The sequence below is a fragment of the Nyctereutes procyonoides genome, unplaced genomic scaffold, assembly GCF_905146905.1.
Source record: "Nyctereutes procyonoides isolate TBG_1078 unplaced genomic scaffold, NYPRO_anot_genome, whole genome shotgun sequence".
Classification (NCBI taxonomy): Eukaryota; Metazoa; Chordata; class Mammalia; order Carnivora; family Canidae; genus Nyctereutes; species Nyctereutes procyonoides.
The window spans coordinates 62961029-62987686 of NW_026575126.1; the positions used below are offsets into that span (position 1 = coordinate 62961029).

The window sequence follows — 26658 nt, forward strand, 5'->3', positions numbered from 1 at the left end:
GGGCTGCCACCCCACACCCAGCAACCAGGCTGGCCAAACGACCTCCGCTCAGCCCAGAGTCCACCCTTCCTTATGGCCAAGGTGGTTGTACTAGGAGGGTATGGGGCCTGGCCACACATTCAGAAGGAATGAGAAGGAATAGGAAACACCAGCCCACTTCCAGCAGAGCCCCTGAGTCACAGGGAGGCTAGCCAGCGGATGGGGCTGACGAGGTGGAGGACCAAGTGGAGACACAGCAAGGAAACTAGCAAGGGGCTGGAACAGGCCGTATCTGAAGCCCCTTTGCACCGGGATTTCTGATAACTGCAACCCCAAACACCCTCACTCATAAAACGGGATTCTTGAAAGCATAACCCACTGGGCTGCCATCCTCCTCCCAAGCAGCCATATCTTCTATCACCACAAATGTTCCCAAAGAAAGCCTGTGGGGCAGGACACCTGAGTGGCTCAGCAGTTGGGCACCTGTCTTTGGCCCAGGGCATGATCCTGGATTCCCGGGTTCGAATCCCACATTGGGCTCCTTGCATGGAGCCTGCTTCTCCCTCTGCCTGTCTCTCTCCACCACACCCCCCTTCTCTCTGTGTCTCTCATGAATAAATAAATAAAATCTTAAAAAAACAAAAAGAAAGCCTGTGAGGCCAGAGATGCCCCAACACAGCAGGGGAGAGCCACGCACTCCCTGCTCCGCAGATAAGACCCTTGTTCCCTGAGTGCAGGTGCAAGCTGGCTGTGAACAGGCAAGAATGACAGCCGCCAAAGGAGAAAGGGTTTCTGCTACCAGGAGACACCCCCAAAGGCCCTCTCTGCAGTACTTCTCTCTCTGGTGGAGCAGAGGGGAGGGCAGACACGCATATGGAAAGCCCCTGTGCCACCCCCTCCCCCTGACTCTGGAGCACCTGACTCCTGCCAGAGGGTGGGGCAGGCTGGCCCCAGGGCCCACAGTGCACCTTCCCTCCGTGGCAGGTGCCCAATCTCCCACCACAGGGACAGTGAGGGGTTTTTCTGAAGGTGGCCCCATTCCTGTGGGCTGGCCAGAAGGTGCTGCAGATAAGGGAGGAGGAGAGTCTGCACAGGGCTCCACAGGGGCAGAGGCACTGAGGGTCCTCCTCCCAGCCACCTGGCCTGGCTCCAAGGCACAGGGGATGGCCTACCACCCAGGCCAACACCCAGCATGCCTATGCGAAGGACAGGGGCACAATCCCTACAGGGGCAGGAGCAGGAGAGCAGGCTCACCCATGGCACCAACCTCAGAGCCCCCATCTGGTGGGGGCCCAGACCTCTACCAGCATCGAGGGAACAGGAACAAGTTGGGACACAAACCCAGGGTGCTGGCAGGATCGAACTGGGTACTGGCCTCATGGGGAAGAAGGTGACAGCCTATAAAAAGGGCCGTGGTGGCCACCACCCACCGGGATGGAACCCTGGTGTGTGGGGTGGGGCCAGGTGTCCTGCTAGTCCTGGGACACTCACAAAGGACAGGAAACTCAGGTCCTGCTTCTGGCTGTCCCACCTCTCCGGTCTTGGATATACCTATATCCGGCATCAGGGCAACAGGTCTCTCCCGGCTCTGCCCCCGGGGCTCGGGGCTGCACATGGCTGAGCAGGGCTTGGGACCCCTGGGCAGTGCTGAGACAAGGGTGCTACCTCCATCTGCCTACCTCACACTGCGGCTGTGAGACTCCAGGCCCACTCCAGGAAAAATTCAACTTGCCTACAGATGACACACATGATGTTTCATCACCCCCAACCTCTAGGCTTGTAGAGGACTGGGTACCTGGCATGCTGTCTACAAGTGTGGTGAGGAATGGGTGGAGGGGAAGAGGGGTCAGCAATGCATTTTGAGTGGTGAGGCTCCTAGCCCCTGCTCCCAGTCCAGCCAGCCCGGCACCGCAAGGGTCACAAGGTGGAAAGGCCCCGAGGAGTGGCTCCAGGGGCCCTTGGGGACACCGTGAAGCCCTGTGTGCAACCAGGGCGGGGTGGGGGGTGTCTGAGGCCCTGCGGAGACGTCTGCTGGCACCGGCTCATGGGATGAGAAGGGGCTTATTATTCAAGACACATCATTCTCCTCATAAAAAAATCAAAAGAAATCAGTGCCTGTGGAAATGTCTCCACACAAGTGCACATCAGCAAGCTGGCTTTTTTTAGTCCTCGGCGTTAATAAACATGAGCAGCCAGGCGCCACACTGGGGAAAAGAGGCTTGGGCTCTTTCCTGAAGCGTCTTGTTTTACACGTCCGTCCGGGAGCGCGGGCCCAGGGCACATGTCTGCTTGCTCCTTCACATGCGTGAAGGGGCACACGCAGCCGCCAGGAGGCAGGTCACAAACCTCCCAAGCAGAGCCCAGAGTCTGCATGTGCATACGCACCACAGTGACACTGAAGGACAGACCCCTAACCTGGAGAGAAATTTGACAAGAATGTACAAGATGAACACATATGTGTAAGGTGTTCGAGTGGAGCAGAGAGAGGACCCCACAGATGCAGGCACAGCAGCTCCTGATGGCTCGCCTCTAGAGGTTTTCCCCATCTTCCATGAAACCTACCAATTTCTATACTGGTTGGAAAAGCTAGATAAGTTCGTTCCAGAGAGCACACACAGACAGGAGGTGCCAGGAAAATCCTGCTGGAGAAGCTGGAAAAGTCACGGCAGTGGGAGGCCAGGCCACATCAGCACAGGAAACCACCCAGACACAGCAACATCATGGGCAGACAGGGAGGCAGCTCACACCAGTGAGGACAGGCTTTGCTGTAAGTGTCCAGGGGCTACCGGTGGGAGCCCATTAGGGAACAGGCTGATGACAAGCTTCATACCTTGTAAAACACCAGACCAAATCCAAATGTCATATCAGCCACAGATTTACATGTAAGAAACAAAACCAGCACAGAGGAACTCCTGTACAATCTGAGCCAAAGAAACATGGATAAAGGTACCTATGCAAGAATGTAAAAAAAGCCTCAAAGTCAAAAGACAGACGATCTCCAGTGGAAAATATATTCACAACGTCAAACAAAAACTCAACTCCTTGATATACAATCTCCAAGAAATCAACAGGACCAATAACGCATTTGAAAAAAAGGCCAAGGACATGAATGCATATGAACATACAAGGCCCCTTATATTCTCCTCACCCCCGTGGAGAATAAAGGACAGACTCCCAGGTTGCGGGCGACGCCGTCCCATGCTGGGGGCAGCAGTTACAGACTGACCGCCATGAGGCTCCATCTGACAGCATCCACCAAAATAAGTGCAGGTACCCTTTGAGCCCATCATCTCCCTTCCAGAAGTGTATCCTACACACACTTGCACACACAGGACACACACCACAGCCATGTTTCTGGGCATAAAAGGGGAAGCCAATGACTGCACGGCCACCAACAGGCAACCAGTTCATTAAGGTACGGCATATCACAGGGACACAGCACGTGGCCATAAGAAAACCAATGGGATGTCCCAGGTGTTACATGATAAAACAAGGTGCAGAATGACTCGAAAACAGATCATCTTTTCAGTTAAAAGGCGGGGGGAGCCACTAAGAATTTGTTAGAAAACCATCAGTCAAAGAAGTTACTGCAGGAGAGGAACCCCATCAAATGCTGTAGGTACCAATCCTCCCAACCACGGCAGGGCTCAGGGGCCAAGCCACTCACCCCTAGCTTCCTCCAGAGCCCACATGCGCTGCCTGCTGCTGCACCTGCCTATGTGTGCCCCACTTGTTTATGCCCTGAGAGTGTGGGTTGGGAGCCAGGCCCGAGGTTGGCGTGTGCAGGTGACCCAGGCAAGGCCGCTGCCCACAGAGCTTGTGGTCCAGACCACTGACCCACAAACAAGTCCTGGATGTGGCGTGAAGGCACTGCCTGAGCTGGCCCTGAGGGATGAACAGGGATGGTGGGCAGAGGTGGGAGTCTCCAGATAGCAAGTCATAGGAACGGGGGTACGGGCTATGGCCAGGGGTGCTGAGGGGAAAGCCAGCTGAGTGGTGGTGGGGCCCTGTGTTCATCACATGGGACCCCAAGCTGTCAGGGCAGGAACGGGAGCCAGTGGGGCAGAAAGCCTGGACCTCTGCTGGGGGGATAGAGGTGGCAGCATGTGAGGATCCTGGGACTCAGGGGACCTGAGACAGGTCACCAGCTTCTGTGACCTCAGGCTCCCTCATTGGCTTGGGGGGAAGGATGACCCCCTCTCCTCAGTGACTGTGAGGCCCTCAGTGTGTACAGCTGATGAGGAGTCTAACTGGGTGTTAGGGGAAGGAATAAGGTGTGTTTCTAGGGCAGCAGAGACCAATGCCCACCTGCCTCGGATCAGCTGTGGCCATTCCTGGCCATTGTAAGTCTACACCCTGCATTCCAGTCACCCTCTCTGGGACTCACCCCACACCCAGGCATCCCCAGCATATGGCCTGTGGGGTCTGGCCCCTCCAGGAAGCAACGCCCAGATAGCACTGCTGAAGTGTGGGCAGAAGGCCAGTCAGGGGCATGACATGCCTGAGGGCGTGGTCAGTAGCCAGGGGGCCTACACGGGGACAGTCAGGGGCAAGAGGGTCCTGAGAAGCAGAGGTCAGGCCTGCCCTGGGCTATGGGCTCCCTGGCAGGTGAGGGCAGATGGGAGCAGGTGGGGGTAGGGAGGCAGATGAGGTCTGTCCCCAGGGCCCAGGCCAGGCCGGGGGAACGTGCAGGTCAGTGGGGAGAGGGCAGCGTGGTGTGAAGACTGCAGGTCCCTCCCTGCTGCCCATACTCAGGAAGAAGGAAGGAGGTAGAGGCCGAGAGGGTCTGAGTAGACAGTGCTACTTGCCTGTTGACGCAAGGACGTCTCCACAGGCACTGTGAGCTTTCAGCTCACAGGCAACCCAGCAATTTTCTACCCACTCCATTTCCAAAAAAGATACTTATCGTAAATGTCACTGGGCTGCAGTCTGGTCCCTTTCCTGAGCGGCACTGCCGGCTGGCTCTGGGCAGCCCCCCACAGCCCGGGAAGCAGGCGCGCAGGAGGGCTGGAGGCAAGTGGGCCCTCCACCCACTGCTGACGGTCACCTGCCTGAATGAGCAGCATGATCATGCACCACTGAGGGGCAGTGGGACGTGGGCTCAACTCCCAGAGATGAATTCTACTTGATTACATGCATGCTGAAGCATTTACAGAGAAGGGTGCAGATGTTTGCAATTTGCTTTAAAATGCATCAGAAAAACGTAAAAGCACTGATGGATGGCAGAGGGGTGGGCATCGTAGGGTCCCCCCAGTACAACGCTCATGCCAGGATGTGGGTGGTGGGCGAGTGGGTCTTCACTGTGGAATTTGTCTGGCTTTGCTGTACGTGTGAGAATGCTCACAAAGTGCTGGGGCAAGTCCAGTGGACCCGAGAGGACACCAGAGCACAAGCCAGCGGCCAGGCTATGCTCTGCATGCTCAAGTGTCCAGCCTGGGCCGGGACTGCCATGCATCTGATCCCCTCTTGACTGCACCTCCGGAGCTTCATGTGGCCCATTTGCTGTCACAGTCTCCAAATGTGGCCCATCAGAAACACAAATGTGGAAAAGCATGTTTGTTGTCATCAAGGTAAAGCACAGGACAGTGGTGTCACTACTGATAGTACTGGCTAGTGTGTGAAGCACCCGGCTAAGAGCTGTCACCACAGTTGCTAAAATGGCCTGAAACTAGGGCCACAGGCATGAAGGCCACAGCAACCAGCCACGCTAGTGCCACCCACCAGGAAGAGGAACAAATCAGAGGTCAGGGCAAATGAGACAAGTCCTGCTGCCACTCCGCAATCATTCTCTTGGCTCTGGAAAACTGAGGCCAGTGGAGGGGTGTGAAGGGCAGAGGTGGGGTGGGGTGGGCGGGATCTAAGGCAGGAAGGAGCATGGGGTTCCAGCAGGGAGGGCCACGCCATGGGTGCAGGCCTGGGTCCAGGGAGCACACCTTCTGCCACACAGCCACCAGCCTCTGGCTCCTGCAGCTACATGGGGAGCACAGAGCTCCCCCTGCCTCTGGGCCCAGACATCCCCGCAATTTGTTCTCCCAGTGCTGGAAAACTCTGGATGTGTCCAACCCCTTCTGCCTCTACAAAAGATGTCTGTGAACTACCACTCATGTGCTGGCTAACTGTGGGCCTCAGTTTCCCCATCTCTAAAGAGAGGCATGCAGGAGACAGCAGCAGCCCCCCTCCTGGGCTGGGGCACCGGGGGCCAGCCCCCCTCCCTACCTGGCAGGCCTGAACACCACCCCGTTGAGGCACCCAGAGAGTGTGGAGCAGCAGGCACACACCGGGCTCGGGGCGGTAACTGGAGCTGTTTCCTCACCAACCAGCTGTGAACTAATTACAAGAAGTTCTAACTAGTGGCGCTCCCTCTCCAAGCATATGTTCCCAATTAAGTCAAACTGCAGCTGATTTTAATCAATCTTCCTTGAAGCGGCCCAACTTGAAGCTTCTCCTCAGAGGGAAGAGGGGAGAGGAGGATGTCTGCACAGGAATGCCCCGGAAGCACCGTGCTGGCACCAAGGCCTTGCCTGGCCGGCTGCGGCTGGATAGTACTCCTCAGCTCAGCCCAGAGGAAGCGTGGGGCTCACCGGGCAGCAGGAGGGCATCACGTGTGCTCCTCTTGCTCCCTAGGCCCTGGCACAGCGGTGAAGAGGGGAGGTCTTTGCCCTCACAATGGAGAAGTCAGGAGGTGTCAAGAGATGGATGAGAGCCAAGTGTGCGCAGACATGGCATTTCCACTCCCCAGGTGCCCCCCACATGGGTGTTGTTATTCTCAAGTTAGAAAGGACCCACTGGGGAGTCAGACAGCAAAGCTCAACATACCTAAGGGACCAGACAGGGTTCCAGCTGAAGACCCCACACTGTCTTTCTGTTTCCATGCCTCCAAGCCACCTTCAGACCCATCTCGCTGCTGCCTGGACCTCAGCCAGACACAAGTTCTTCCTGTCCATGCTGTGTAACTGTCACGACCACTTATCTTGACCTGACTTGCCCCCTTCATTCCTGTCTGCCCTTGGGGGTCAGGGTTCCAGGGCAGAGCCCTTGCATTCCTGTGTCCTTAGCAGGGCCTGGCTCACAGGCGCTTTTCATGAGCTGGATGAGTGGATGGTGTTTGGGTCAGAAAGAACTGTTGCTGCCACAGCAAGTGTCCAAACACCTTGGAACAGTCTGCTCAGCCCTGGGGTGCCACCCTCTGCTTGCCCACAGCACCACATAACAGGCCCAGGTTGGAGGGGAGCTGAGGCTGGGCACCTGGGAATGGCTGTTGGGCTATCAGCAACGCAGCCCCACGACCACGAGGACAATAGGCACAGCTCAGGAAACCGGAAACTGGACTCAAAGCCCAGCTCTGCCCCTCTTGCTGGGTGCTCTCAGCCAAACAACTGCCCCTCCCTGAGTGGACATTTCTTCATCAGGGAAACAGAGTAGCAGGACCTCCCGGAGAGGTCTGCAGAGCACAGCGACAACAGCGGCCAAGGCTGGTGCTAAACAGAACCTCTACGATGAACAGTCAGGAAGTGGGGATCTCTGGCACCCCAGCATCACACCGACCCTCCTGAGACAAGCCCCACTCTAGGTGCAGAGAAGGCCTTCTTGGATTTGGGTGGGAAGCAAGAACATGGGGAGATGCTGTCATGGACCCCCCCCTCAAGGCCAGGGATGGCACTGCTGCAGGATCAGCAAACGTCCCCAGGTCTGGCTGTAGGACACTCACTGAAGCAGAGGAGGCCATGGTGTGGGGCTAGCTAGAAGCCTCCACTGCCCACTCCTCTGTGCTTCAGCCCTACTACTCCCACCCCAAGACTGTAGCCAAGGCTCAGGAGTATGATCATCATGCATACACCTCAGCCCCTGGCATGATGGACCCCTGGGCCCACATGCCCCACCCCCCTCAGCTGGGCTGTGGCACTCTGACCAGCTCTCCACCCCTCCCTCAGGTAAGGACACGGGCAACCACCTCGCCCAAGGGCAGGAGCCCAGCTCCTTGGCTGTGAGCAGCTCCGAAACTTGCTGCAAGGCCTCTGCCCCACCCAAGGGCCAGCATGGAACGCAAAGTATCTCCACCCAGGAACACTTGAGATGGGAAGAGCACCAGATGTCGTATCTCCCAGGATGCTGGTGGTCAACATCCATTAGCAACAGTGCTCACCCGCACCTCACCTAAGTGACCCCTCTAAGAGCCACAGCAGGCTCCCTGGGAAAGGCCTGGAGGCCCAGAGGCAGGAAGAAAGGCAATGAAAGATTTTAGCAGGACTCCCTGCACCCCAATCACCCACAGGGGGCCTGGGCAGCCATCAGCTCCAATGGCAGGCTGTGCCCTACTGAACACACAGGAGACACCCGCCAACCCTGCTCTGACAGGGCCCTGCTGATGGGCCGCGGGGGTCGATCTGCCAACAGCTCAGCTCTCCCTTCTGAGGACTGTGGCCCAATTAAACCAGTACAGGTCGTAGAGCTGAACACTGTCAGCCGCAGCTCATGGCACCTCACTTCATCAGAGTTGTCACTTCTCCCGTCTCCAAGAATCCATAATAAAAAAGAGATTTGATTTGCCTCTAATAGGTGTCAAGATAAAATCAATGGCCTGTCCAAAATCTGGGTAATCACAAACCTGCAGGTTTCTTGCCATGGAACAATTTAGACAGGAGGATAAAAATGAAAAACAAAGTAAAAGTAAAACAGTGTGAGTAGCAGTATGACTTCATGACTGCAGGCAGGTGGGGATGGGCCTGGAGACAAACCAAAACCAAGCAGAGAAGATCTGGTGAGGCTGCTCACCTACACAACTCATGGGCTATGGCCGGTGCAGGGACAGGGGAGACAAACTGACAGAACATGGGACCAGGGCCTTGGGCTGGTGATGTGCAGCCCAAAGGCAGGACACGCTCCCTGCTGGGTAAAGATGGGACATCTGTAGGTGCAGAGAGAAGCCAGGAGGATAGGATACGCCTGCAAGGAGAATGCAGAGTTCTGGGAGAAGCCTCCACCAAGGGCCACCTGTGAGCGCGTACCTGTAGGGTGAACCGTTCAAGCTGCATTTCCAGCGTTTTCTTGTCTTCTTCCAGACGACTGCGCTCCCCTTCCAGCTCCTCAATCTTCAACCTGCAGGAAGAGCCAGACCATCAGGACTACACCACAGATTACCCATCCATTTCAACAGGGAGGGCTTGGCAGGGGGTCTTCAATGGCCACAACTCGAGGCGGGCAGGGGAAACACTAGCCAGAGGCAGGACGGGGGGCGCCAGCACATGTCCTGTGCCTGTTGGTCCCAGGAGGTGTGACCACATGTTGTAGAGGACACAGAAGCACAGCCCAAAGAAATGTGGGCTGGGGAGGGAAGCAGGCTCTGGGGGACCCTGCAGAGTCCCTCCTCCCTCACAGGCCCAGAGGCCATGCAAAGGCCAGTAGCTGACACAAGCGTGGGGCAGGCTTCAGTTTGCTGTAAGAAAGGGCCTATTTTTGTCTTCATTTCATTAATTTTTTGAAAGGCACTATACTCACGTGATTTAAAAACTGAAAAGGTGTCCAGGAAGCTGTGCTGGGCACGCACACAGGCTGAGGAGCAGGGCCTTTCTCACCAGCAGCCAGAATGGAAAACTCACATCTCATAGATTATTCAGGAAGGGCTGGGCTCAGGAGCATGAGATCATTATCTCTAGACTAGGCCTAGCAAATCACATAAGATCTAAAAGGACCAAACTCTTTCTAAGAAACCTAATTGCATCTCTGAAAAGGCTCAAGAAGATTTATATGAATACAAAAATATTCAGAATCCAACAAGCCAAAATTCAGTGTCTGCCAACTAATCAAGGCCTAGCAGAGGCATTAAAAGAAGTAGGAAAATATGACCCATAATGAGGAGAATAGTCAATCAATTGAAACCTACCAAGAACAGCAGACAGTAAGTAGCATCCAAAGACATTAAAGCAGTTACTGAAAGTGTTGGGCCATGGAGCTATGATCCACTGTTAGGCAGCTCAGCACAGGGAAGGAGAGTGCGAGACACCCCCATTCCTGGAGAGGAAGCCCCAGCACCTAAGGTGACATTGGTCACCATTGGACGGGCTAATGATGGAGTGGACTCTGTAGGAGAAAAATTTACACACCTGAAGACTACAGGAAAAAAAAAATCCAACACACAAAACCATCCAAAATAAAAGAGGGAAGAGAAGGAATATTTAAGACTGAAAGATCGTCACTGAGCTGTGGGTGACTTCATGGAGCATAATGTCCACATGAGCAGAGCACCTGAAGGAAAGGACAGGTGGGGACAGGAAGACAAAACACCATAGGAAAGTGCCAAATTTGATGAAAAGTATACACAGACCCAAGAAGCTTGACCCCAAGCACAAGATCCATAAAGACAAACAGCCACAGTGCTAGAGAGAAAGAGAAATCTTTGAAATACCGAAATAAAAAAAAATACCAAGGTAGAATTCTATTCCCAGTGAAACAAAAGCAAAATAAAGGTGTTCTCAGGCAAACGAAACCCACAAGAACTCATCCCCAGCAGATCTGCTTCATGAAGAAGGTCAAGGGAAGCCCTTCCAGCAGCAGGACAGGGATACCACATGGAGACTTGGATCCACGCAAAGGAGTGAGGAGTAGTGGAGAGCATGGCTACGTGGGCAAACAGACGGTTTTCAATTTCATCTACATCTTCTAGGGATACTTAAATTACTAGCTTCTTTTTTTTTTTAAGATTTATTTATTTATTTATTTATTTATTTATTTATTTATTTATTTATTTATTTATTTAGAGAGAGCGAGAGAGAGGCAGAGACACAGGCAGAGGGAGAAGCAGGTTCCATGCAGGGAGCCTGACATGGGACTCGATCCCGGGTCTCCAGGATCACACCCCAGGCTGCAGGCGGCGCTAAACCGCTGCACCACTGGGGCTGCCCAAATTACTAGCTTCTATTTGCAGTTGACATACAGTTGACAAACACTATCACACGAGTTTCTTGTGTACAACACCATGATTCCACAGATGTCACGAAATGCTCACCATGGTGTATTGTCACCACACAAAGTTACTACAGTGTCGCAGGCTGCACTCCCTGTGCTATATGTTAACCCCTGAGACCTACCTGTTTTATAAGGGCTGCTCTGTACCTCTTAACCCCTCCACCCTGCCTTCTGGTAGCCAGCACTTTGTTCTCTCATCTGTCCGTGTCTGTTTTGTTTCATTTCTTCACTCATTTTGTCTTTAAGACTCCATATTAGTAAAAGGATAAAGTATTTTTCTTTCTCTGACTTAGTTCACTGAGCATAATAGCCTCTAGGTCCATCCATGTTGTCATAAATGGTAAGATCTCATTTTTTATGGCTAATATTCCATAGTGCATGTGTATGTGTATCTATAGATAGATAGATACACACTGCATCTTCTAGACAAGATACAAAAGCAAATTACTATTTTTTTTCAAGAGACTGAATGTTTCAACAGAACTAACACAAGTGTACTGGGGTCTAAGGTAGAGGTATAAGTAAAACGTGTGACACACACAGCAGAAGCTTGAGGGGAAAATCAGATACACGGTGATGAGGCTGCATATGTGGGAAGGTATAGCATCTCTTGGAGGAAGATTGAGATAAGTGAAAGATGTATACCATAACCCCCAAAACAACTCCTAAAATAATAAAGAGTGACAACTAATAAGTGAAAAAAGGAAACGAAATGATGAAACACAATGAATTAGAAAGAAGCCAGAAAAACAGAATAGGGAATGCAGAGGAAGAGATGGGATGAGGAGAAGAGAGTGAGACCCAGCTGTACCAGCCGCCACATGACATGTTGAACGGCCTACACACCCGCCTGAACACAGACTATCAAAGTGGATAGAACAGAGACCCCCAACTATGCACTTACAAAACAGCGCTCTTGATATAAAGAGGCAAACCTACCTCAGACACTAACATGGGGAAGACCAACAGAGAAAGCTGGAGACATTGTTATTATCAAAGTGAATTTCAGAGCTAAGAATGGCATCCACAAGGCAAATTCATGATGACAAAGAAGGTCAACTGTCCTCAACACTTATTTGCTAACGATAGAGCTTCAACAGAGATGCAGCAAAACCTGAAATGTGAGTTAGAAATGTTGAGTTTAAGTAACAAAGTCCACAATTACAGCCAGAGATTTCACTAGCACTGTCTCCATAACTCATAGGACAAGGAGCAAAAAACCTAGAAGGATAAAGTAGACATGAACAACATGATCAGGCATCTTGACTCCAGTGTCCTGTGGGAACACTGACCACAACAGCAGAGGGCACAGTCCTCCATAGGCATATGCACATATTTACCAACACAGACAGAGACTGGTCCATACAAGGAGGCTCAACATGTTGAAAAGGATTTTAGAGTTCAAAATACCTTCTGTGACCCTAATGGAATGAGTTAGAAATTAGTAACTGGAAATCCTAATTTACAGTAGCGTCCAAGAACATAGAGCTTGTGGAGATCGGTCTGGAAAAGCCACCAGAGGCCTGCCTTCTGAAAATTACATGGGGGTCCACTGAGAGAAGGGGAATTAATGTCAGCCCAAACACATGGAGATACACGTGGTCGTGACTGCAAGGCCTGCCTGCTGAGATTTCACCTCTCCCCACATCGTTTGAAAGAATCCAAGCCATCCAGTCAAATCCCACACACTTCACTGTGCATACAGATTTTAAAAGTCATGTGGAAATGTAATGGGCCCAGAATGCTCAAAACAACATTGGGGAAAAGGTTGGAGAGCTAACTACCTAGTCTCTAGAGCTGTCATAAAGCCTTAGTGACCAAAACAGCCCTGGCCTGTAGTCACACTGAGGAAACACAACAGCACCCAGAAATAAACACCTATACAGGGACAGCATGTTCTGATTAATATTCCAAAGCAATTCAGTATAGAAAGGAAATATTTTTTTTTTAAGATTTATTTATTTATTTGAGAGAGAGAGAGAGCTTGCACATGAGTGGTCAGAGGGGCAGGGGAAGAGGGAGAAGCAGACTTTCCGCTGAGCACAGAGCCAGATGCAGAGTTCAATTCCAGGACCCTGGGATCATGACCTGAGCCAAAAATCAAGAGTCAGACCTTAATCAACTGACCCCCCCACGTGCCTAGAAAAGATGTCTTTTTATTTATTTACTTATTTACTTTTTAATTTTTATTCATTTATGATAGTCACAGAGAGAGAGAAAGGCAGAGACATAGACAGAGGGAGAAGCAGGCTCCATGCACCGGGAGCCCGACGTGGGATTCGATCGGGTCTCCAGGATCGCGCCCTGGGCCAAAGGCAGGCGCTAAACCGCTGCACCATCCAGGGATCCCGAAAGGATGTCTTTTTAACAAATGGTGCTGGAACAGGAACAGCTGAGTATTCGTTAAAAAAAAAAAAATACCACTTCAAATTCTGTTATGTGTAGAATATCAAAAAATAGCTCAAAATAGAAATATAAACCTCCATGTAAGTTGGAAAATTATAAAACTGACAAAGAATGTAGGGGAAAACCTGTGAATCTGGGATAGGCAAAAGTTTCACAGCTACAATATCCAAATACTAACAAATAAAAGAAAAAACATTGATACAGATTTCTCTTTAAAAGCCTCACAAAGGCAGTGAAACAATAAGCCACAGAACAGGAGATGCCTCCAAAGCAAGTATCTGACAGAGGACCTGCACCCAGAATCGATAAAGAAAGCTCCAGACTTAGCAAGGAGCAAACCATCAAATAAAAACTGGACACAAGCTGGAACACTTTGCCAAACAAGATACTAGATGATGACAAGCAGAGACGCTCAACGAACGTCATCACTCGTTAAGGAAACAAAGTTCAAACCACAAGCAGACATCACCACACACCAATTATGATTACAATGTAAAGGCTGTGGAGATGCTGGGAGGTGCAGCCACTTTGCAGAGAGCAGATTCCTAAATAACTGAAACATACAACTACCAGCCATTCCCCAAGTCAGTGGTTACTGGAGGGAAAATAAAGTACATCTCTACAGAAGGACTTTATCTGTAGCATAAAGCAGCTTTGTCTATGACAGCCTAACGCTGGGGAAAGCGAACGCCAGTCACCAAGTGCACACAGAGACAAACAGCAGTGTGTCTACACCAGGAAACAGGACCCGGCAATACAAAGGAGTACACAGTGATCTCTCAAAACAGTAAGCCAGACACAGAAGAGTGGACACTGCAGGAGTCCATTCCTCTCCAACTTTATCAAATGCCAACCAATCTACTTGAGTGAAAGCAGGTCAGAGGCTGCCTGAGGTGTGGAAGCAAGTGAGGGTTCCAGTCACTCGGAAGAGAATGTCGGGGGTAAGGGAGAGGTCTGCCACCTGGAGCGTGCTGACCGTTGGACACTGGCATGTGTGCACACACATCTGTGAGAACATCAAACTGTATACTCTGAATTACATGCAACTTGTCACAGCTCAGTTACACCTCAATAAAGCTGTAAAAACACCTGCCAACGTCCATAGCTCGGTGAGTGATGCCACAGCCCCCCGCCCCCTGCCCCCCGAGGTGGACCAGACATGCACCATCCTCGCACATGGGACTTGGGCCCTGTGGTCAGGCTCTAGTGTCCATGCCTTCCCTGCTGGGTCAGGGCTTCTAGAGGGACAGACATGGAGGCATCCCCAGGAGTGTGGGGCAGGTCCAGCACCTGAGGCTGCCTCAGGGAAGACACCTGTGGGAAAGACTCCCACATCTTGGGTGCAGGCTGAGTGAGAAGGCCTGCTGGGCCCCTGTTAAAACAGGATGTTATAGATTCTGAAGGTTGGTGAGCAAATGTTCTCGAGGGCTAAATTCAAATAAGCACAGGCATGCGGCTGCAGGCATTATCAATAAAATGGCTTGCTGTAATCCATGCCACTGTCAAGAGAACAAATCCACATAAATAACAGTCGTTCACGCATCTGAATAACACTCATTCACGCATCTGAAAACAGAGCACCTTCCTTCCCCTGTTGCCCTCTTCAGGGAAACTTGTTCCCTTGCGGAGGGAGAATAAACCCGTGTGAGTTCAAAGGCTCACAAGTCTGCTCTGCCTTCAAGCAGTTCAAAGAAAGCATCTGTGGTGTGAGTTCTTGAAACTGAGTGATTCCAAGCTTTTTAGACACAGAGGGTGCTATACAAACCGGATGACATCCCAGATCACCTCCTGAGAAGACTATGCCAGTCAAAGCAGGTGTGTGCATGCAGGAATCAGCTAGAAGGCAGGTGCTGGCTGTTTTCACTACACTACAAGCAATGGTGATAGAGGCAGGTGCCAGTAGTGAGACCCCAGGATGGCCTGGAGGGGGGGGGACCACTAACAGTGCTGGAGGATAGTTAGAAAAGCAATATGGACCATAATGCACTTGTCCAGGCTGAGCACCTGCTGATCCCACACCATGTGCACTGCCTGCTGCCTCCTCCTCCACTACAGGCCCTGACCACTGGCTCATGGACTCACTGGACTATGCCGCTACTCCATCACCACTGACTTCTCTGTCCCGTGCATCAGACGTCTGCCCGCGTTTCAAGCACAGAACAAAGTGCTGGGCTCTCACAGGCAAAGATGACCAAGTCTGTACATGACCAATGCAGGAATCCTGCAGTATTGGCCAGAGCAGAGAGGCTGATGGCCCAGCTCTGGGGTCTTTCATACCAGAAGGGGATGTCCTACTGTGTACTGAATGTCTCCCTAAACCCTTACACCGAAGCCCTAACTGCCGTGTAATGGAGTGTGGAGGTAACCAGAGTTCAATGAGATCATGAGCATGGGACCCTGTGATGGGGTAAGTGTCCTGGTAAGGGAGATGCCCGAGAGCTTATACACACTGTCTCCTGCCGTAAGGACTTGGTAGGACAGCACAGTCTGCAGCCAGGAAGAGTCCTCACCAGAAACAGCCTCGTGGCACCCTGGCCTCAAGCTTACAGCCTCCAAGGAAGAGAAAATAAACGTCCATTGCTCAAGCCACCTGGGCTGTGGCAACTGCTATGGCAGCCCAAGCATGGAAGCAGTTCCTGAGGAGTAAAGGCCACTGTTACCCCATGTGGGCCCCTGCCCATGTGGACGCGGCTTCAGAGCTGGTGATAGGCACAGGCTGCAGCCAAGAATCTGGGCACTCAGGGTGACTCTGGTGAGGACTCCTGTGGAAACAAAGAGCATGTTCTGGAAAGTGGAGAAAAGGTGAGCCTCACCACAGAGTGTGGGGAGTTTGGCTGAACCTTGTTCTTCTGTCCTTTGGAAGGCAGCACTGGCACGCGGCTGTTCTATTGAGGGGATTTCTATGCAGAGTTTGGAAAGAATGGCTTGCAATAAGTGTGAATGAGGGATGTGCGTCCAGAAGGAAACATCAGGGGATCCCTGGGTGGCTCAGCGGCTTAGCGCCTGCCTTTGTCCCAGGGCGCGATCCTGGAGTACCGGGACTGGGTCCCACGTCGGGCTCCCGGCATGGAGCCTGCTTCTCCCTCCTCCTGTGTCTCTGCCTCTCTCTCTCTCTCTCTGTGTCTATCATAAATAAATAAATAAATCTTAAAAAAAAAAAGAAGAAGAAGAAGGAAACATCAGTGTTAGGAACCTCAGGTCTTGTGCGATGAGGAGGCCTCACCTCTGTGGTTTTCCTCCCAAGAGCCCAGAACCTAGGTCTCCTCATGAGGCACGTCAGACAAGCCCAGCCCAGGGATGGACAAGGCCACCTGGCCAGTGCTGTCAAGGCCACAAGAAAGAGAGAGACCAGGACACTGCCCAAAGCAGAGGAGGCAGGGGCAACCAAAACCAAGGCGGGGCCTAGACTGGACATCAGCAGGCAGATGAAGTGTGCAAAGAAGGGGCACCGAGAGCAGACAGCACATGCCCATGCAAGCATACCCAGCAGCGGGAAATGTCCAAGAGAAGGGGACAAGTGGGCGCTCTCTGTACTGTTTCTGCAAGCCTCCTGTGAATCAAAATCGAATCCAAAATGAACAGCTAACAGGAAAGAAGGTTATGGTATCACCCTACACAAGACACTTAACATTTCTTATTTCCTTCATCCACAAAATTGGGATAGTAATAGTCCCTACTGTTTTTTTACAGCTTGTTTTAAGAATTAAATGTGTCAGTGCTTGTTACATACTAAGTGCTCACGCAAGAAAGAAAATGAAAGAAGGATGGCAGGAGGAAGGCAACAAGTGGAAGGGGCTATGTTGACATCGGGTGCAGGCAAGTCAGGGCAGGTTACCATCCAGAAAGGGGCCACACAGACATAGATGTGCGGGCACACCCCAGAGACCCGCAGGAAAGCGAATCGAGTGTGTACTTTGGTTCCCAAGCACGTAAAAGCCAGGTTTACCGTCCACTGCAGTCTGCTGAGTCTTCAGTAGCATCAGATTCTATGGAAGTGCACTTCCCTTAATGAAACTAACAGTGCTCACCATCTGAGCTGCAGTAGTCATGATCACTTATGGCCAATTATAGTAAAAGTAATAATCACAAAGTCTGAACTCTTGCAAGAATTACCAAAATGTGACACAGGCATGAAGCAAACATATACTGCTGGAAATGTGCCTGTAGAGGGGTTAACTCACCAGGACACAATAATCCTAAGTATACTTGCTGCTAAAAGCAGAATGTCAAAATATGCAACACAACAATGGGTGGAGTTGGAGGGAGGTAAAGAAAGGAGTGAGAGTGCAACTGGAGCCTTCACACCTCCTCTCAGCAGCAAGCAGACACTGCAAGCAGAAAGGGCCACCCAGGGACGCCTGGGTGGCTCAGCGGTTGAGTGTCTGCCTTTGGCTCAGGGTGTGATCCTGGAGTCCTGGGATGTAGTCCCACATTGGGCTCCCTGCATGGAGCCTGCATCTCCCTCTGCCTGTGTCTCTGCCTCTCTCTGTGTGTATCTCTCATGAATAAATAAATAAAATCTAAAAAAAAAAAAAGGAAGGAAGGGAGGGAGGGAGGGTGGGCGGGCCACCCAAAACATCCACCAGGCAGGCCTAATGGAAATGGGTACAACGCAGTACCCCATGATGACAGAGTCCTTCTCAAGGACAGGTAAACATTCTCCAAGATAGATCATATTCCTGTGGCATTTAACAAACCTAAATACATTTTTAAAAATTGAAATTATACAAACTATATTCAGAGACTATAATGGGTTAAACTAGGTTTCAGTAATAGACAGGTAGCAGGAAAATCTCCAAACATCTGAAAATCTAACATTGCACATCTAAATAACACATTGTTTAGAGAAACAACTGATGAGATTATAAAGTAGCATTACCTGAATGAAACAAGAACATGACACACAAAACTGTGTGATGTAGCTAAAGTAATGCTTGGGGGAAAATTTGTAGCTGTGAATATTTATAATTAGAAAACAAGATTTCGAATCAATAATCTAAGGCTCCACCTTAAGAAACTAGAAAGAAAAGGAAAAAAATATATCCAGAGCTAGCAGAAGGAAGGATATATAAAGAGCAGGAATCAGTGAAACTCAAAACAGAAAAATGAAAAAAACCAAACACTAGTTCTGTGAAGAGGCCAATTAAACTGTGAACCACCACAAGACTGGCAAAAAAAAAAAAAAAAGAAAGAAAAAAGAAAAAAAGAAAAAAAAAGAAAAGAAAAAGAAAAGAAAAAACAGGACAGGAGCGAGAGGCTTCACTGCAGATCCTACAGATAAACAAGAAAGGCGCTGTGTGCACTACTGCACACACACAACCTTGACAATTTACGTAGATGCACCGATTCTACAATCTACCCAAATTATCCCCAGATAAAGTACATAGCCTGTGTATTTCTAGGGCTAGTAAAGACATCACACTGTCAAAAACCTCACACAACAGAAATATCCAAGCTTAGATGGTTTACTAGGTGCAAATGTTTAAAGAAGTGATGCCAATTTGACACCATCTCTTCCAGAAAACAAAGAAGGGGATGCTTCCCAACTCATTTCAGGGGGTCAGCATTATGCTATACAAAACAGACAAGAACAGTACCAGAGAGCTACAGGTCAGCATCCCTCACGAATATGGACACAAACTCATCAACAAGACATTAGCGAGCTTGAATCCAGCAATATGTAAAAAGGGTAGTACATTACAACAAAGGAGGGCTCATCTCAGGGTGTCGGATTGGTTCAATATTGAAAAATAAATCAATATCATCCTTCATACCAACCATCTAAAGAAGGAACACCACATGATCATATCAATCAATTCAAGGAAAAAGGACCTGAAAAAATTCAGTATCCCTTCATGATAAATCAAGAATAGAAGAGAACTTCTTCATCCTGATAAGACACTTACAAAAACCCTATGGTTCATATCATTGCCAGTGGCTTATGACTGAATACTCCCCCAGCCCCAAGACCAAGAACAAGGCAAAGGGGTCTGCCTTTATCACCCCATTGTCAATATTGTACTGAAGTCCCAAACAGCACAAAGCAAAGACCACAGGCATACCAGTGAAGATGTAAAACTGACCAAATTTATAGACAACAGAAAATCTATGTTAGAAAGTCCCAAGGAATTGAACAAAAGAACCCTCATAGAACTGATAAGAAAATGAAATAAGGTGCAGGACACGAAATGAGTAACTGAAAAAAAAAATCAATCATATCTGAATAAAAGCAACACACAATACTAAACCAAAATAAAGCAAAATTTAGAACTGACATAAAAAGACATACTTAGGTCCAAATCTAATAAAAAATGGAAAGATAGGATGTTACTTCTAATTTTTTTGGAAATAAAAAGGACTGCCAGACAAGACTGTGGGTGACTATACACAGATTGGATAAGCTAGACTAATTCCTAGCAATTCACAAACTACCAAAATGACACAAGAAGAAACAGAAATCTGAGAGGACCAGTAACTAACAAGGAAATAGAAGCAGCGATAGAACAGCAGCAAAGAAAAGTGCAGGACCGGATGGCTTCACAGGTAAATTCTACCAAACATTCATAAGTGAATTAACACCAATCCTTCCCAAATTCTTCCAAAAAGTTAAAGAAGAGGTCCCCCTTCCAAATTCACTCTATAAGACCAGCATTATGGTGTTACTGTAGCCAGAGAAAGACACTGAGAGAAAACTACAAGCCAATAACCCTTGTTGAATAGGGTAAGAATCCTCAATGAGACACTAGCAGACAAAATCCAGCACCATATTGGAAAGATCATACACCATGACCAAGTGGGATTTGTACTAGGAATGCAAGATTGTCTCAACATATGAACATCAATCAACGAAATATACCACTTTGGTGGATGAAGAAAAACCCCAGATGCAGGGAAGGCATCTGACAATCATCAATACTCAGCCAGCTAAGACCAGACAGGAATCTCAACATGGCAAAGGGCACTTTTTAAAAAACCCACAGCTATTACCAATCTCAAGGGTACAAGATTGAAACGTTTTTCCTTAAGATCAGAACTAAGATGAGGATCCCTGCTCTTACCACTTCCATTCGATATACTACTGGAAATTCTAGCCATAGCAGTTAGGAAATAAAAAGAAATATAAGGTTTCCATATTAGAAAGGAAGAAAGAAAATTATATTTGCAACTGCCACAATCTAGAAACCCTAAAAAATCTGCAAAACAAGCACATATTCATTAGAGTTAATAAATCAATTCAGGAAGCTGCAAGCTTCAGTATGTAAAACTCAGTTTTATTTCTGTCTACTAGTAATGAACAATCTGAAAAGGAAATTAAGGAAACAATTCCACTTACAACAACATCAGAAAGAACAAAACACTTAGTAATTAATTTTACTCAGGGAGATAAATGGGCATGTACTGAAAATTGCTAAACATTGCTAAAAGAAATGAAAGAAGAGGTACCTGGCTGGCTCAGCCAGAAGAGCATGTGACTCTGATCTTGGGGTTGTAAGTTCGAGCCCCACACTGTGGTAGAAATTACTTTAAAATTTTACAAAAAAATAAAAGAAAATCAAAATAAATGGAACGCATCCCATGTTCACGGATAGGAAGACTTTAATGTGGTTAAGATGTCGGAAGAGTTCAAATAATCCTGAAAAAGAAGAATGAAGCTGGAATATTCATACTTCTTGATCTCAAAACTTAGAAAGCAATAGTCATCAGAAAGGGAGTGGGTTGCCTCCCTCTTTTTGTAACTCCCGGATATGCTCCCCAACTGACCATATGGACCCATAGGTATGGACATCTCTACGCCCCTGCTCAGCAGGAAGAAGTTACGGAGGATAAGACCTTCCACCTTCAACAACCTTAAAGATTTAAGGGTCAAAACTGCTTAGGGGGGAAAAGATGGGGAACCTCTTAGAGGGCTAGCTGAGGACAAAGCAGAAACTGATATTCCACAAACAATCCCCATCCAGGGTGGGATAATGTGTGACATTCCTCAGGAAGTTTCCATTGTCTTAAGGTTAATGCCTTGCTAGAGGGAAAAACAACCCTTACCTTGACATTGGCAAGGCAAAACCAGTCTCAGAAGGTTACATATTATGGGATTCCATTCATCAGACATTCCTGACAAAAATAGACAAGGCATCCATGGTTGCCAAGGAGTCCACCATGTGGAGGCGGGTGGTTACAACAAGAGGGCACAAGGGGGATTTTGAGGTGATGAAATTACTTTGTACTCCAACTAGGGGGCAATTAAAATTCATAGAATGGCACCCCTCATGAAATAAGGCAATTTTACTACATAATAATTTTTAAAGTAAAATATTAAAAAACCTCCCAGCAACGTTTTTTACCTCATCTGTACCTTACTGTGATGGTGAATGTACGTGTGCACATCTATCAAATGTTCCACACCACTGGGCGTGTGGAGGGGTAATTTTATTGCTCACCTTCTTTAGAATTGAAGGTACATGCTAATAATAAAAGTAGACTGGCTTTTATTTAGTTTCATTATTGTTTAAACCTTTTCCAAAAAGAAAGCAAAGTCTTAGACCCATGCTTGGGTAGACAACTGTATGACCCTGCCCCTGGTATTCCACCAGTCGTAACACGGTATTTTTTATTTTACTTTTTTTAAAGATTTTACTTATTTATTCATGAGAGACACACAGAGAGAGGCAGAAACATTGACAGAGGGAGAAGCAGGCTCCCTACAGGGAACCCAATGCGGGACTGGATCCCAGGACCCGGGGATCAAGACCCGAGCCAAAGGCAGATGCTGAACCACTGAGCCACCCAGGTGTCTAACACTGTATTTTTTTAAAGGGATGCTTTCTACTGTAGGTGAACTATCCTCAGTAGAACACTAGTTTCTAAATCCCTCTTTGCAGGGGCCTAGGTGGCTGTCAGGCATCTACCTTCAGCTCAGGTCATGATCCTGGAGTCCTGGGACTGAGCCTCACATCTGGCTCCCTGCTCATCAGAGAGGCTGTTTTTCCCTCTCCCTCTCCCTCTGCCCCCACCCCCCTCCACCTTCTCTCTCTCTCTTTCTCAAATAAATAAAAACTTTTTAATAAAATAAAATAAATCCCTCTTTGGGCTGTTTGTAGAATTCTGTAGACTAGTGCAGAGAAGGCACAGGTATAGAGCCTGGCCCATGGAACGTACTGAATCAACGCTAGCTGCTTTGACGACAACGATTACCACCATTAGAGCAAGGAGCTGTCATCACTTTCAAAAGCATGATGCATCAGAATCCTAGACACAGCCAGATTTCCATGGTCTAAATATTGCCAGCCTTTTGAGACCCATCACGGACAACAGTTAATGCAGAGTGTTCATTGTAGCTTGTTCTGAATGGCTGAAAACTTGAAACAACTCAAGCTCCAAAAGTAGATTAATTAACTATGTTTTGGAATAGACTGTCCATTAACATTTACAAAGAGCTTGCAAAAATATGGGAAAGTGTTAGGTTATAAAGTGGAGAAACAGGGTTTGAATGATGTGCTTCACTGTTTATAAAACATACACAAATGGAAAAAATACCAAGATTCCAGTGAGAGATTGTGGCTTCTATACATACATGTAAGTGCAATTTCTCTGAAAATCTCACTAACACAAGAGTAAAAGCTTTCCTTACTCTTTTTCCTGTACTTTGTACTCCCAAGAGGACAAAGAAAATAAAAGAAGGGACAACATCAAAAGACCATTAGAAGCTGGACAGCAGATGGAAGAGTAGTAAATAACTCAAAAATCCAAATCCTAGAGCGGCAATGGAAAAGCCAAGAAATTTCCAGTCTCAGGAATGGGTAACCAGCAGTCACTTCTGGAAATGGTGAAGTTGGGCTCAAACTGGAAGATTGTTTGGAGGTGTGGTGGGTTTTTTTTGTTTGTTTCGTTTTTTCTTTTTTTCTTTTTCTTTTTTTTACTTTTCAGGAAATAATTACAGGAACTTGCAAAAAAAGTACAAGGAGGACCACCTGTTCTTCACCTCATCTGCAACAACCTGAAACAAGTATAGTTCAGTATCAAACCCAAGAAGGCTGAGATGGTGTGGCCTCCAGATTCCTACTCGCTAGCCTGCATAAGATCCCAGCATACATGCAGATCTACGTAACCACCAAGGACAAGATGCGGAACTGGATCAACACAGAAGGCTGCTCATGCCATCCTCTATCCTCTTCGAGACACACACACCCCTTTCCCAAACCCTGACAACCTCCTCTTTTTTCCAGAAGAGATCGAATAAAATTGATGCAAATTACTCTTTTAAGTGTTTAGAATTTTCCAGGGATACACGTGGGCCTGGAAATAACTTTTTGGGAAGCATTTTAGTTATGAACTCAATTTGTTAATGCTTGTAAGACTATGCAGATAATGTATTTCATGTTGGTTGAGTTTCATGAGTCTGTGGTTTTTAAGGAACTGGTCCCGTTGCTCTTAAGGTAATGATCCCAAGGGATCATCACATCTTCCTGCTATACTGGTCCTCACCCTATAGCCCTTTTTGTCCACAGCTACTTTCTTTGCTCTCATGTATATTTTATCTGGTATTAGTTAACGCAGCCACATTTGAAAGAATGAACATGTGAGTGATACCCCATCTTTCACCTTTCCCCTGTCAACCCACATAAGTGGCTGTGGCTGCTCGGAGCCTCTTGTTGCCAGAATAGGATAGGTCCTGTGTTTTTATCCACCTGTCAGTCTCTATCTTTGAACTGGTGCATTTAGATCATTTCCATTAAAAGTATTACTGATTTGCTAATGCTTAAAGCCGCCATCATATTATTTGTTTCCTGATTATGCCTCTGTTTCTTATGTTTTGCCTTCCAATGGGCTCCCTGGACCGTTTTAAGACTCCTTTGTATTTTACTGACAGTGGTTTTGAGTGCAGCACACTGTACAGCTGTCCTTGGGGTTACCTCAGACACTCAAACATACATCTGCCCCCCAGTCAGCAGTGTGACTGTATGCCGTGTTGAGGAGCAGAGGCAGGGCTCCCCCCACCCCTGCACCCTGGCCTGTCGTCCCCCACACAAAGCGCCACCACTGCATAAGGTCATGGGCCTCCAACCCCCAAGGGGGGGGGTCAGCAAACGTGTGGAGGTCAGCAAACACGCCACTGCCCTCCTCCCATGTGGGAAATCCTGAGCTCTCCTCTGCTAACCTGACCTATCCAGGATGCTCCCCTGGCCGCTCAACAAGGGCAGGTCTCTTACTTGCACTCTGAGAAAGGCTTGGTTTCCCACCCGCCCCTGGAGCACACTTTCCCTGGCAAGACAGTCTGCTTCTCGCAGGGCAGGAACGATGCTATGCACTTCACCAGCCCCAGATGACAGGTCCACGGTGCTCTAAGCAGCATCCACACACACAGGGCAGCTGTGCAGCTTCTTTCAAGGCCCTGTCCCTAATTTTCACATTAATTAGCATGTGTCATGTATGAATCTCTGTGTTTTATACGATATGGGGTTTGCCCAGCTTCTTCTTCTTTTTTTTTTTTTTAAGATTTTATTTATTCATGAGAGAGAAAGAGAGACAGAGAGAGGGTGGGGGCGGGCAGAGACACAGGCAGAGGGAGAAGCAGGTTCCATGCAGAGAGCCTGATGCATGCTCCATGCAGAGACACGATCCCAGGACTCCAGGATCACGCACTCAACAGCTGGGCCACCCAGGGATCCCTCACCCAGCTTCTTAAATCTGTTATGTTTATGCCCTACACCAAATCTGAGGAACTATCATTATTTCTTCAGATGTTTTTCCAGCTCATCTTTCTGTGGCCTCTGGGGCTCCCATCAGTGTATATTTATCTCTGGGGCTGGATCCCAGTAGCTCTGCTCCCATTTGTCAGCCATCAGCCTGTTTTCTGTCCTTCTGACTGAGGCCGTCTGTCCGTCGATCCACCTTTACCCCATTGCTGAGGCTGCTCCAGGAACTTTGCATTTTGGTCGATGGATTTTCGAGGTCTACAGACATTTCTGTTGGGCTTTTGTCTGTTTTCAACAAATTTCTCCTTCTGTGTTGAGGTTTACCATTTCTTCGCTTGTTTAAAGAAGATTCTTGTCTGCTGCAGCATTTTTATGACTGCTGCTCTATGATCCTTGTCAGATAATTCTACCACCGACGTCATTGCTCTGCTGCTGTCTGCTGATTGTCTCCTCTTGTTCAAGCTGATAGCCTGGCTCTGGGTACGACGTGAGACTTTCTACCATATCCTGCAACCGAGTGAATCTGCTCTAGGCAGTAGCCCCTGTGTAGAGGCAGTGCCAGGTCCAGGAGGCAGGTGCAAGTCCCACCACCTGTGGGCCCCGTTCACGCCATGCGGGCAGGGGGGTAGCCTGCACACAGTGGGCTGTAAGCTGGGCTCCCCATGGGGTCCCACAGACACTAGGGCCAGGAAAACAAGGGCCACTTCACTGCTCCAGGTTGGACCCTGGGGCAGTGGGAGAAGGTAAGCAGGCCGCTGCCATCTAGCCTCAGCTCTTAGATGCCAAGGAGGTGGGGAAATCTGGGTGCTGGTGGCTCCTGCTCAGCGGGGCACAGAAGGCCAGCTTCCCTTGCCCTACTGACACCCCTGGCACTGCTGCTCTAGGGACTGGAGGGGAAGGTGGGTCACTGCTGGCCCAGCTGACATGGCCTGTGGGGCCTGAGTGCTCCTGCTGGTCGTCATGGGGCAGGTGTTGTCAGAAGAGTTTTCTCTGGAGCGTCCTGGGTATGTCTGCAGCTGGTCCAGATTACAGCCTAGGCAGCTCCTCAGCCAGGGACTCAGGGGGTTCATCACCACGTCGCTCAAGTCCCAGAGTCTCACGTGGGCCACCTCTTCTCCCATTCCAGGTCTTCCCTGCTTGTGTGCCACGACAGGTTTTGAGTCATACAGTGAGGACATAGGTGGAAGGGGCTGACTGACCAGAATGGGACTTGGAGATCCTTGGAAAAGCCAGCATCTCTGTGTCCTCCTTGGTGTCCTCCATCACCTTTTTCTCTCCCCATCTTAGAGGAATATCAGAGGTTTATTTTCTTCATAGAGAAAACAGCAGGTCTCCAGGCCGAGGAATACCAAAGTGCAAAGTCACCGCAGTGACCAGGGGACCACGGGAAGGTTTCCATAGTGATGCTGAGCTTGCCATCCTGTCCCCTCAGTTCCCAGGCAATGGCAGCACTTCCACCTCAGACAGGATCTTCCCCAAAGACACACCAGTTGTGAGGTCCTGGGAGGTGGCCCAGCAGAGCCCTCCAGGCCACCACACTCCTGAGGACAGCATCTAGCACGAAAGACCAAGGTCTGGTTTATACCCACCACGCTGTCCATGAAGGGCGGACAGGTGCAAG

General features: G+C 49.0%; 1 protein-coding gene across 4 annotated transcripts in view; it reads right to left on the reverse strand.

Annotated features, from left to right (window-relative positions):
• MAD1L1 (mitotic arrest deficient 1 like 1) overlaps positions 1–26658 on the reverse strand; it is a 347835-nt gene that overhangs the window by 89608 nt on the left and 231569 nt on the right. For all 4 annotated transcript variants that reach the window (XM_055340060.1, XM_055340059.1, XM_055340058.1 and 1 more), the window contains one exon: positions 8985–9075. In XM_055340060.1, the coding sequence (XP_055196035.1) occupies positions 8985–9075 (91 nt within the window). The remainder of the gene's footprint in view (positions 1–8984; positions 9076–26658) is intronic.